At 38.6% G+C, this 12,667-nt stretch overlaps 1 protein-coding gene across 13 annotated transcripts in view; it reads left to right on the top strand.

Annotated features, from left to right (window-relative positions):
* Positions 1-9,865, top strand: part of EBF1 (EBF transcription factor 1) — a 279,795-nt gene extending 269,930 nt beyond the window's left edge. For 5 of the 13 annotated variants that reach the window (XM_054389196.1, XM_054389195.1, XM_054389194.1 and 2 more), the window contains 3 exons: positions 829-1,008; positions 4,191-4,385; positions 9,834-9,865. In XM_054389196.1, the coding sequence (XP_054245171.1) occupies positions 829-1,008; positions 4,191-4,385; positions 9,834-9,865 (407 nt within the window). Of the gene's footprint in view, positions 1-828; positions 1,009-4,190; positions 4,386-4,741; positions 4,810-9,833 lie in introns of those variants that run through there. The other 8 variants (XM_054389193.1, XM_054389189.1, XM_054389188.1 and 5 more) reach the window with 4 other exon arrangements.
* Positions 9,866-12,667: the final 2,802 nt, after the last annotated feature.

Here is a 12,667-nt window from a genome sequence, read left to right as displayed (position 1 = left end):
ATTAGAATGAGGCTATTTTCTAGAAATGCAGGCAAAATTGTCATTACACTAAAAAAAAAAAATTTTAGATTGAAATACTTTGTGAATGTACTGTGTGGCAGGGAGAAAAGTTGGCATTTTTTTTCTTCTAGGAGTGAAGATGCATTTTTGTATTTCTGTGCTCCTAGAAATAAATCTTCCTTTTTGGATATTTAGCTATGAGTTCCCCCATAGGTCATTTCCAGAATTAGGTAGATATTCAGATTTTAACTTGCTGCCAAATTTTATAGTCATGATTCTGTTATTCTGTGTTTCTACCAACAAAACGATCAGACCAGGGCAAAAAAAAATCCAAGGATATCCCAACTACTATGAGAAATATACCCTTCATTTTCTAAAGTGTGCAGTGACCATATAATTTGAGATGGCTAAATGAGAGTGACATCAGAAGAGAGTTACAAAAATCACATGCTTTTAACATACCTCAAGTCAGCATGTGTGCCTCACTTTGAAAATGTAGGTCATGTTTACTCCATTTCCTACAAACAGCCCTTTTAGAGAGTGCTCCTAGAATACTCAGTGGCAATCTTTGCTTGAGGGCATGGGTTTCCTGTGGAGGCTGTATCCTCCCTCCTCCAACTTCCTGCTCTCATGAGTGCTGACCTGGGCAATGAGGGCTCACAATTTGTGTTACTTGGAGGATGTGGTGGTCAGTGCTGTCCCTTCCTCTGCACACCACTGCTGGACTAGGCTGCCGGCATGGTAGCCCAGGGTTGTTTGTAGCTTTTTGTCTAAGAATCTGTTCTTGGGCTAATACCAATTTCTAAATGTATTCCCTCTCCATGAAAGGTTTTACTCGCAACTCGAGCAGCGTGTCACCTCATGGCTATGTGCCAAGCACCACCCCTCAGCAGACAAATTATAACTCTGTCACAACAAGCATGAATGGCTATGGGAATGCTGGAATGTCAAATTTAGGCGGTTCTCCGACCTTCCTGAATGGATCTGCTGCCAATTCTCCCTATGCCAGTGAGTATTATATGGCTTTTCTCTATTTTGCACATTTTCAGTAGAAGGAGATGGTGATTCATTGTGGTACTCAATATTTAGTTTCTGTTTCGAGCACCTGAAACACAGGTTGCTCTTTTCTCTCCTCTTCAAGGCACTGGGCCTTTGAAGCACTTTGAAGATGTTAGCGTTGCCAGCAATGATCTTCTCTGTTTTATTATTATTATGGTTATTATTATTTGGGAATCTCATAAGAGCTTAAAAAGAATAATCTTTCTCATGACTTGGACTTGTGCTGATATTTTCATAACTTGCTTTAAACTCTGCCCACGTGAAACACAGTCCTCAACATTGCTAGAAAGCAGGGATGGCATAACTGACTTAATGACTGTTGGAGTGAATCAAAAGTTGTTTGACAGTACATAAGTTTTTGTTGCAGTGGGTGTAAAAGGAAGCTAAGGATATTTGCTGCAGGAAAAAAAAAAAAAATTTTTCCAGCTGTAAGATATGATTCATGTGGCATAAAGGAATCCACTGACATCTGTAGAAAGCTGCTAGCAGAATCAGGCCGGAAGGTCTTGTCACATAAATACGTTTATTGGCTGAGACCCTAGCATGGACAGGACAAGCAGACTACTGAAAACCCAAGGTTTATGCAACAAATCTGAACTTCAGTGGTGTAACAGCAGGAATGAGTTATTTCGAATTGCAGTGCTGGAGTTCAGAATAAAAGGGGATAGAAACAGTGATTTAAAAACTTACCTCCGAGGATTCTTAGCTGCTGCAAATTTAGAACAACATGTTTACCCACATAACTAGTTCTTACAAACTGGGAATTGCTAACCAGTTATTATTTTTGTACTCTAATAATAAGGTAACATGCAATGTTACAAAGTACCTTACTTATTAAGTCGAATTTACTGTCATAGAATCTCTGCACTCTGAATTCATAATATAAGATGATTGATGAGACATCTCTTTTTTGAAGCAGATGCCAGTAATGCATTTAAAATACGCAGTGTGTTATTTCATATTTATGAACAAAGTCCTCTTTAGAATGGCACTTCGCTTCCCAGCCCTGATTCCCTATTCTGGTTATATTTTGGGAGGTTTTCTTGGTAGATCTGTCATTCTGCTAATGCCTAATCCATGGAATCAGAAAATGCTTCAATCATGACCTGAAAATTAAAAGGTGGCATTCTTAATTAAATCAATAAACTAATTGCTGTATAGTAGCAATTCAATTTAGGTGCTTTGATTGCTCTCCCTTAGCAAGTACTCCCAGACACAGAGTGACTTCAGACTAAGATTGTATCTGTCAGACTGTGAAACTTTGAACATTTAATTTCCATTAATTGATTTCCTCAGTGTTAACAAATATGATATCAGATTCTCAAATATGAACTTTAATAGGGTGATTTTTATCTACATAAATGCAAATAATAACAATTCAAAGCCCAGATGATAGGAAATGTACTCTATAATAATGTAATTATTCATAGCTCCCTCATGTCTATAAGCAGTTTCTAAACAGGATGAAGGATGAAAGTATGGAATTTTACTATTGGGTCTTCCCTCTTGTTTTGTTGGGTAAAAGGGGAAACTGGCAATTCTGTGTGAATATAAAACTTAGTTGGCTTTATTTTCATGAAAATAAATTCATTTAAAACCTCAGTGGTAAATCCACGAACCAAAGATATTTATCCCACTATATAGTAAAATAATGGTGTAAGGATATATATATTTAAAAAATCAACCTCCTGTGTAGCAGGTTTACATCTTGGATGGTCCATTAGGAGAAAAAAAAAAGGGGGGGGGGGGGGGGGGAAATAGCCTTATGTCTACACTTATTTGGAAACCCTGAATATTCTCTCTCTTTTTTTTTTTTTTTAGTCTTGCAGTTAAAGCCAGATCTTCATTTGAATGGCTTCATTGCTCAGCTGTTCCAGCTGAGATTTCAGTCAATGTCTCTGAATGAGAATGCTATATTGACTATATCCAGGTGGTGGTCATAGATCCTCTGGGAGAACTTTTTGTCTAGGCCATTATAAAACAGATTTTCATCTTCAAAACTGTCCACCTTGAGTGAGAGATGAAATTCCAGCTCCACTCCAGTGCATAGGGCAAATGGTCATATAAGAAATATGACTGGTTTTCATATCACTGAGAATTCCTGGGAAGTCCCTACAGCAGAAACCTTCCCAAAGCTGATAGATATAAGGAAGGTGGAAACTGACTTGGTACTTATATATATATATATAACACGGAAAGCATCTGTGGCCATTGTGAGAAGGGTTTAGTGGCTTCTCCCCTTGGGATATAAAAGAAATGTATGATTTCTGTCAGTTATCCACACCTTGTTTTGTGCAACAGGCACTGAAAACACCAGTGCCAAGAGATCAAAGGAGGGAAGAACTGTCAGAGCAGTCATCTCACTGTTTGCTTCATGCTGGACAGCCTCCATGTATATGCATATGTGTGTGTATATACATTCCCAGCTTTTGGAATAAACCCTTTTAAACTCTAGTTCCTGCAGGGTTTGAAAGAGGAAAGAAACTTAACCATTTTTGTGGAGTTTTGACAAGCAGGTTGGCTGGGTCATTGCTAAGGCCTTCCCTATCTTTTGCAAGTTTGCTTCAAACCCTGTAGATCTTTTTCTACATCTTGCTACATAGAGATCATGGCTTCAAATTCTGGATTTGGAAGTCAGTTAAAAAGAAGTCAAACATTTGCAAGTTAAAAATTCCAGATCCAAATTTGTACTTCAATCAATCTCCTTGCCCATCAGTTTTGTCACCCCTGAGTTACCTACAGAGTCAGGAATCCCCCAGTGTCCACCTGCACAAAAAACATTACAAATTCAGGCCAGAGCTGTGAGTAATGCCAATTCCTAGAAAAGTTTGAAACAGGATGGCAGGATGGGGTTGTTGTAAGAATAAAGAATTGCAGTGGTAGAGAACTGATTGTTTGAGAGCTCCTAGAATTACCGCTCCTGAACGTCTGCAAAACAAAACAAATGAACAAGTGAGTTTCCTGTAATGATCAATCACAATGTGTGAACAACCAGAAATCTAACTGCAGTAAAGACTTTAGCCATGTGAAAGCAGACCCAGTGCATCCCAGCAGCAGAATTCTCTTGTTTCTGCAGCCTGCTGATTATCTAATACTAAGGAATGCCTTTCGGGGTGTCTTTTCTCCTCTAGTTGTGCCATCGAGTCCGACAATGGCCTCCTCCACTAGCCTCCCCTCAAACTGTAGCAGTTCCTCTGGGATTTTCTCCTTCTCACCAGCCAACATGGTCTCAGCAGTGAAACAGAAGAGTGCTTTTGCGCCTGTCGTGAGACCGCAAACTTCTCCTCCTCCCACCTGCACCAGCACCAATGGCAATAGCCTGCAAGGTAGGTGAAACCAAGTCTGGAGCAGAGATGGCAGCTCTCAAAACTGTGAGTTTCCAGTGCCTTGCGAGGCTTTAAGTGACACTGAGTTGTCAAAGGAGATAGAAGACAATGGGGAGTCTCTGGTGGTCTTTGTCCTAAAGTTTCCTTCTGTAAAGAGTAATTAGACTCCACCACCAGACCATGCAAGAGTTTAGCAACCACCCTATCTCTAACTGGACTAATACTGCTGAATTGACAGGCTGTGTCTTTTAAATCACAGACCTACTGTTATGATAAAAACGAGTAATATTTCAGCTTACTAATACCATCCTTTTTCTTTCTTTCCTCTCTTATTCCCTGTTGTCGTCCTTTATCAGACCAGTCTTTTGTGGACTCTAGCAAGTACTCCACTGCAGGGTCTCTCCAGGGGCTGGCCTTCTCCTGAAGTACGTCACTCAATCTTCCCTTCCTTTTTTTTTTCCTTTGTCATAGTACACTTGTGCAGAAATCCTACTGAGCGCAAATAGATGGTTACAGAGCTTGGCACAAACCTTTGGCTTTCATAAACAGAAGACACATTACAAACTAACAGCAGCATTTTCCAGTCTAACTCATACCAGGACAAACATCAGTTTCCACTGATTAATGTGCTTCTGTGCCAATTAATTCTATAAACGATGCAGGGCCTTTTTGAAAAGCCTCTTCAACTGTTGGTATCAAGGGGCTGCTCCTTTTCTGCATCCCTTCCCCTCTCATTATGAAGTATTCCAGCATTAGCACCTAAATAGGTTTTGAAGCGTTGATGCAAGCCGAGGGAGTGACAGACAAAAGCTTTGTCAAGCTGAGGACGCTGCAAAGACCAGCACTGCCCATTTCATTGTTTGGTTCAGCCTGTTTTACAACTCTCTGCCTAAACCTTCCTGTGTAATTACCTCACTACATATTAGTGCCCTGAGAGAGATGTTTTCATGCCCACTTAGACCAAGGAGTTTCCATAAGCAGATGCAGCCAAGTGCAGCCAGAGCTGGAAAAGATTTTGCGGTATGCGGTGTGCTTCCCCCAGACCTGAGGTCTGTTTTCCTTTCCACGTGCCTGTGCAAATTATCCAAAGAGCATTGAGCAGGGAATAAAATCCATCTTTTTAAAAGCCATATTCAGCAGGAGCTGTGCAGAGCAGGGGGAGGATAGTTCTGCAGACTCCACGTCACGCTACGGCCACTGGAAAGAGAAACGCTGGGCTTGCAGGCATAATGCTTATAGCACCATTAACAGCCAAAAAAAAAAAAAAGTCTATATGCAGGTAGAGTGGCAGGAATTCATTCATAAAAGCTAGGATCTCTTGAGACTGAAGGCAAGCATTATCCTCAGTGCATTTTACTCTGGTGCACTGGAAGGAGGAATCCATGCAGTTGTACACACCTGCACACAGGAATTGTGGAATTACTGGGAGCGTGTAAGCAGAACCGGGGTACCTTCAGTCAGGGCTTTGTTATAAACACAGATTATGTCAGGAATAATATACAGCTGAGGTGTAGTGTTTGGCAGATTGATTTTTTTCATGGTTTAAAAAGGCAACAGCTAAAACGTTTCACCTCCAAATTAGAATAAATAAAAGGGAAAAAAAGGAGTTAAGAGTTGACTGCTAGAGGTCTTTGAAAATGCTGTTGTCTTTTTCCTCTCTTTACCTTGTCCCACTTTGCTGTTATGGGTGGAGAGAAAAAGCAAGTACCAGGAGAAAGCTCTTTCAGGCACTGTTTTTTTCCTTTCACAAGACATGGAATTCTCAGATACATGCTCAATTATGAAAAGCAATTATGGAATGAGCTGAGAGCACTGGACTCAACCAGGGCTTGCTGACTGCCTGGTTGTTATGTCACGTCCAGACCTGTAATGCCCAGAAACCACACACATCTTCTGAGTGTTCCCCCTAATTTTTATTTAGCAATTCAGCTTTCATAATAGGAATAAGACACCAAGAGAAGGTTCATTTTTAGGTCATCTCTAAACTTCTTGGTGAGTTCAAGACACACAGCCTGTATTCCCATGCCTTCTCACACCACCTGAGGCTTGTAATAATCACTCAGAAATGCACTGCATGTTGTGCCTTATTGCTTAAATAAACAACTGTGTATAAGGAGGCTGTCTTATCTCTCTTGGGCCTCTGGATACATCAGAAAGCAATCAAGCTTTCCTTATGTAGCTTAGATATCAGCAGAACTCACTAAAACAACAGCTAGGCTTATCTGTTGTTCTCTTTGCCATGCAATTTTGTAAAACTCAAAATGCATTATTTCTGTAATTTGCTGGCAGCAAATACAAATTAGTATATGATAGAAGAAATAATGCCCATTGATAGGAGTTTTTCTGCTCTCTGCTTTCCCTTTTTAGAGGTGGCTGTGATCTCATACTTACACTGTTTACCACTGATATCTCTGTTTTCAGGATCAATAACATGCTACAGCTGAGAGAATTTGCATGACTATATGTAGCACTTATGGAATAAAAGTAGAGTGATGTAAATGAAGACTTGGAAAGAATGGAAATATCAAAGCTTTTAGGCAGAAAGGATATCATTTGCCATTTGCCTTGTAATTTAATTCAGAATTTCAGAGCTCTTCAAAAGCAATAATGCTTTGAAAAAAATGAGCTAAGATCTACATCTGTACCATTTGTTTCCAATGGCAAAAGGTGCATGGCTTATATGTAACTACAGGGAAATGTCTAAGCCATGGAGGAGTTGCAATTATGTCACCTTTGTTCAGGCTCTCACCCAAGGTAGACAGCTCTGTCCCAAGACAGAGACACTTTTTTGGTTGTGATGAATCTTTCAGCTTGAGAATTTTTTTGTTTGAATAATATGTTGGCATTGTTGGAAGCACAGGTGCTTTTTCTAAAGCAAAACAACATCTTGTTTCCGAGATTCACTAAATTTGTGATTTAGAAAAGGTTGTAAAGGACAAAAAGGTTGAAGTAGTATGCACAGAGGATTAATTATCCAGCTGACTCTGCTCAGTTGCACTCATCACATGTAGGAAGACTCTACCCATTCCCATCTGCTCAACTCCTTTCTTATCTGAGCAGTAAAGAAGGGAGCACTGTTGTCTTTGTGCTGTAACATATTCAGTGAAGTCCAAGCATTGTATTCTGTATTCTGCTTAAAGAGCTGCTACCCATACATTTCCAAGTGCTTTCCTAATAGGGATAAAAATTGTTCCTCTCAGGTAAGAAACAGAAACAAATCAAGTTCTCAATGTAATACAATGAGCTAGAAGGAGAACTGCAACAAAACCTAAGTGTTAGGTCCATGTCCATGTGAATCTTTTATGTATCCAGATAGGGAAGATCACACTCTCAGCCTTAGCTGCAGTAAGATGACTGTGCCCATCACTGTCAATACCTATTTTATTAACACCATAGAGTTCCATGGCTCAGGGTCCATAATCTGGCCCACATGTAAGGATGGCAAGAGCAGAGTAAGGAGCAACCACAACAGCGAGAGTATTGTTTGGCTTGAGTTTGCTTCATTTTCAGTCACATGTACCAAGAGGACAGCCCGGTCGTTAGGATCCACTACTTCATATTTCAGACACCGCTAAAATAAAACCCTTAGAGGATTTTTTTTCTTAACACAAAGCTGCTGCTGTTTCACCCAGTGTTGATTAAATTGGCAAGGATTCTAAAAGTATAGGCAATATGAAATTCATCCTAGGATTTGACAGGAGACAGCACAGCTATGGAGATAATAAACAAATACATCCTCAAATTATCTTCATGCTAGAGCCAAAAAAGCCTATGATAGGAAATAGCTCAGCAAGGCATATCTAAGACACAGTGGTGTCCTCTATGCTACTCACTTGAGTGCCTTCCTGTGGGACTTAAAGCAACTTAACTCACCTTTCTATCCTTTTTATCCTCATTCTCAGCTCCTTGAAGAGCCCTTATGTGAAGAGCAAACAATCAGTAGTGGTTCCACATAAAACCATTGCTGAATGATAAATTCCAAGAGTTGGAATGCTGCTGTGTAGTTGTAACACGTCACCTCTGAGGATGGCCTGTTGCAAACATGTGGATGTGTTTTGCATTCTCTCCTTCTCCTCTCATTTTATTTCATTTAATCAGTGCAGTTTACTCGAGCAGTTCTCCCTTTGCTGATTAGACTTGTAATTCTTGCACATATGGTGGTGTTTGTGGAGAAAACATTTCCCTCCTCTCCCCCTCCAACCCCAAACCTGTGAGTCTTTTACTTTGGCTCTGTTCTTATCAAATAATTGCAGCTGTAATTAAAGCACAATGCATCAGCACCAGTCACAGGGTTGAGTTCTTCCTTAAGAAATTACATGTCCAGATGTCTGAGATGGCAGGCAGACCTAGTGCTTAAATAGTGTGCCCATGAAGTGCTGCCATTGAGTCTGAAGATGAATCTATTTTCTGCCTTTTGGCAAATAACTGTACAACTGGCATTTTGGAGATGCACTGTTGTTACAGTTTTCATCATAACCTTGCATGACTACCTCCTGTAGTGATGTGCTTGCTCACAGCACATTACATGGACATTTGGTATGTCTGACCTGTGTAGAGTCCCAGGTAAACAGAGGAGAGACCAAGCTGGAGTTCAGGTTCAAGTACAATCTTCTACTGTACCTGTTGACTTTTAATGAATGTCTTCTCCTTAAGAGGTGGTTTCATAGAAAATGAGGTGAAGAAATACTGATGATTCAGCTTAGCCAAAAAAAGAGAGGACATTCTAAATTAATAATATGCAACTCAGTATAGCTGGTGATGTGCAATAAAACCACAAGACAGCAGTCTGCTGAACCACCAGTTGAGGATATATTTCAATTTCTCAAATTGGATTTGAGAGTTTAAGTCTTTTTCTGAGCACCTGGAAATACACACATAAGTCCCAGGGTTGAACACTGAACATGTAGGAGAAATCTGGCATAGGAGAATGGAGCACAGGTCCTGTGCCTAATGCAATGAACAACCTGCCAGGTCTATAATACTGGTGGCCTGTGGGTCTCCAGCCATTTTCTCATGTGTGGAGCAAGTATCTGCCATGCTTTTAAAAGAGTAATAGAATGTGTGCAATGGCTGGGTCAGGTTCAAGCCTCCTGAGCTATTTGAGATTTTGAAACTGAAATTGAAAAAAAAAAAATAATTGGGGTCTGATTCTGCTCTCAGGGAAAGTGCACTTTTCCTGAAGAGAATCACTGATTTCAGCAGTCACTTGCAAATGAAACCACTTTCTGATCTGAATGAGGCTTCCTTTGATTACTGTGTACATAGTTGTCTCTGCTGGATGGTACTTAGATATAAATTTAATTCATAGAACAGCTGAGTTTGTTGCTAATAAATGTTTAAAGGCTCTGAGGATTTTAAAAGTTGCTTGATAATGCACAAAAGTAACTTTTTCCCCCTCTCTTTTTCTTTCTTTCTCTCTCCCTCCCTTCTCCCTTTCCCTCCCAACAGCTATATCTGGCATGATTGTTCCCCCCATGTGAAAGAATTGCCTTGAAGAATTTTATTAATGAAGAGGTTGAATTCTGCTTCAGAGAGAATCTGATACAAGTCCCAGAGTGGAACTTTTTACTCAGGCCTTTTTAAAAATAAAAAAGAAATACAGAAGAATCTTACAATAACTGCGGATTTTTAAACAAAACAAAAATCACCATCCTTGCAAATACTGAAATTAGCAATCTACAATTGCAAGGTGTTGATTCAAGTTGTCCATCCCAAATACCTGGGAGATATATTTATTGTATGTTGATAGAAAAATCCACCTTTTTTTTTTTTTTTGCGGGGGGGAAGGTGTGGAGGGGAGGGTGTAGGGGTTTGCTTTAATTACTTTCTGAGTGTTTTTCTTTTTTTTTTTTTTCTCTTTTTTTTGTGGGTTTTAAAGGTTTGATTTAACTCAACACCATTTGTCTTTTATAAATCATACAATCACACAAGGGACACTAGAGATGGAACTCCACATTTTTAATTTATGAATTTTTTTTTTAATCATAATTTTTTTTTTAAAAGCTGTGTAAAGGAGAATGAAGTGGTGTCATTTACATACAAGTCTGTATGGGACAGAATAGAAGTGCCAGTTAGTTTTTCTTAGAAGAATTATGGCCATTTAATTAAGGGTTGGCTCATAGAGGTCGCTTATCCAGTGGTCACTTGCTAATATGATGCATTTTTTTAATGCTCTAATTTAATAGAGATCACTCCCTAGAAAACTGATATTTTTGGATGATGAGGGCAGGGGTGGTGGGGAGGTGAGATTAGTAACCTCTGTCTTTAATATCAGGCTAAATAGTTGTATAAATAATGCAACAACAACAAAAAAAAGCTGGTGAAGGTAAGGCTGCAAATAAAACACATTTCCTCTTGAACTGAAAATCCAGTGCCTCTAGACATAATGTTCAGCTGCAGAATTAGATGAGCATGGCTCTCCCTCTTTAGCTTATATATCAAACCCTTTCCAAATGAGTGGCCTTCTCCAAGTGTAGTGTCACCTGAGCTGTGAATGAGATGCCATTTGGCTTTTGCACAGCCCTCTTAACGACACAGAGAGTGGCCATCACACGTGGGGGGTTTTCAGAGCAGCCCCTCTCCCCTCATCTGTGGTTCTGCATCCTCACAATCTAAAAGCACACATTTAATTGTCAGCCACCCACTAGGATTGCTCCTGTATCAGTCGACCCTCTCAGTTTGTATCATAATATATTAAGCAACAGGTAACTGCTTTGGAATAGTGAATGGAAACATGAGGTGGGGGTAGGGGTGGGTGGGGGGCTGTTAGGAAGGTCTCAAATGAAAACCATAGCGTCTGTTTTACAAAAGTTTTGCTATCATTATCTGGGAAGTGTTCTTAAAAAAAAAAATAAATCTATTAGTCAGAGAGGCAGCAAAGCTCTGAAGATGCATTACCTGATATTTTTTTCTTTGCTGTTGTGTTTTGTATGTAGTTATAAATACTGTAGATTTTTTGTGATTTTTTGCCAAAGTTGTTGTTCTATTTATAACATTTTAATGTCTTAAGACAGTTTTTCAATATCACAAAAAAAAAAAAAAGGGAAAAAAAAGAATTTTACTGCATATTTTGCAAAAAGAGCTCACTACCTTTAGCTTGCACATACTTGCAAAATTAATTAAAGGAAAAAAGCTTTTTTTTTTTTTTTTGTTCATTTGTTTTGTTTCTGGGTTTTTTTTGTTTGTTTGTTTTAAGGGGGATTTTGTAAAATATCCATATAAATAATGTATTTATCTTTGGAATTTGTACATTGCTTTTTAATCCCCTACCAGGTTTTATTTTATTGTGTATGTTTGCTATGTGAAAAGTGCTGATTTGTTTGGTCATTCACCGTTGTATTAGCTGTTTAAATGTGATTTAAAAACATTTCATTTATAGGGTTTGTTGATTTTTTTTTTTTTAGTATTGTTTAAAACCATGCTTCCTTTTTTTTTTTTTTTAATTTCCACCCAAAAGCCATTGTCTATTTTTGTATTATTTGTAAGTTAAGAAGTTTTTTCCAATATATGGCAAAAAGTAGCATATTATTCTTGTAGCATTTAGTTATGTAGATTTAAAGAAAAAAAATGTATCCTTTGCTTTTGAGGCTTAACAAAAACTAATGCTGTTTTACTCTATTAATATGCATGGGATTTCTCCTCTTTGGAGTGACGCATTTTTTGTGCATTAAATATGGGGAGAAACTTCATAGAACTCAATGAAAATACTTTCTTTCTTAAGTCTGCTTGTATAGTTCTCTGTCTTTCACATAAATATAAACCAGCAGATTGGATGCCTTAACAATGCAAATCATATTCATTTCACTTGTACATCGTACTGTGCACCAGAACTGTCAATCATCACTAACATTCTAAGGGGGAAAAAAAAAAAAAAAAAGGGAAAAAAAAAAAAAAAGAAGGAATTGAAAAGCACAAAAGAACTGTTTTGTTACCTTAAAACAATATAACTTTTTTCTAGTCGAGCAAGAAATCATTTACAACAATGCTGCAACTGTGCATGCTTCCTGTATGAATTTTGCAATGGTTTTCACTAGAATGTCACAGTGTGATCTTTGGGGGGAAGGGAAGGAAAAAAAAAAAAAAACAGGATATTTTTTTTTTCTTTTTCATGGTGAGAAAATAAAAGAAGAGAAAACTGGAAAATGTGAGAGAGATCAGTTTATTGCTTCTCTGTATTCCAAGCGATTATCCTAATTCACATAGTAAGCAACAGCACGACAATGTAATCAAATTTAAAGCCATATTTTGTCCAGTGACACCATCAGTTACTCTTGTAGAGCTCC

This window comes from Indicator indicator, chromosome 18 (genome assembly GCF_027791375.1).
Source record: "Indicator indicator isolate 239-I01 chromosome 18, UM_Iind_1.1, whole genome shotgun sequence".
Classification (NCBI taxonomy): Eukaryota; Metazoa; Chordata; class Aves; order Piciformes; family Indicatoridae; genus Indicator; species Indicator indicator.
The sequence above is the reverse complement of the archived record's forward strand: the minus strand, read 5'-3'. Positions and strand labels throughout refer to the sequence as shown.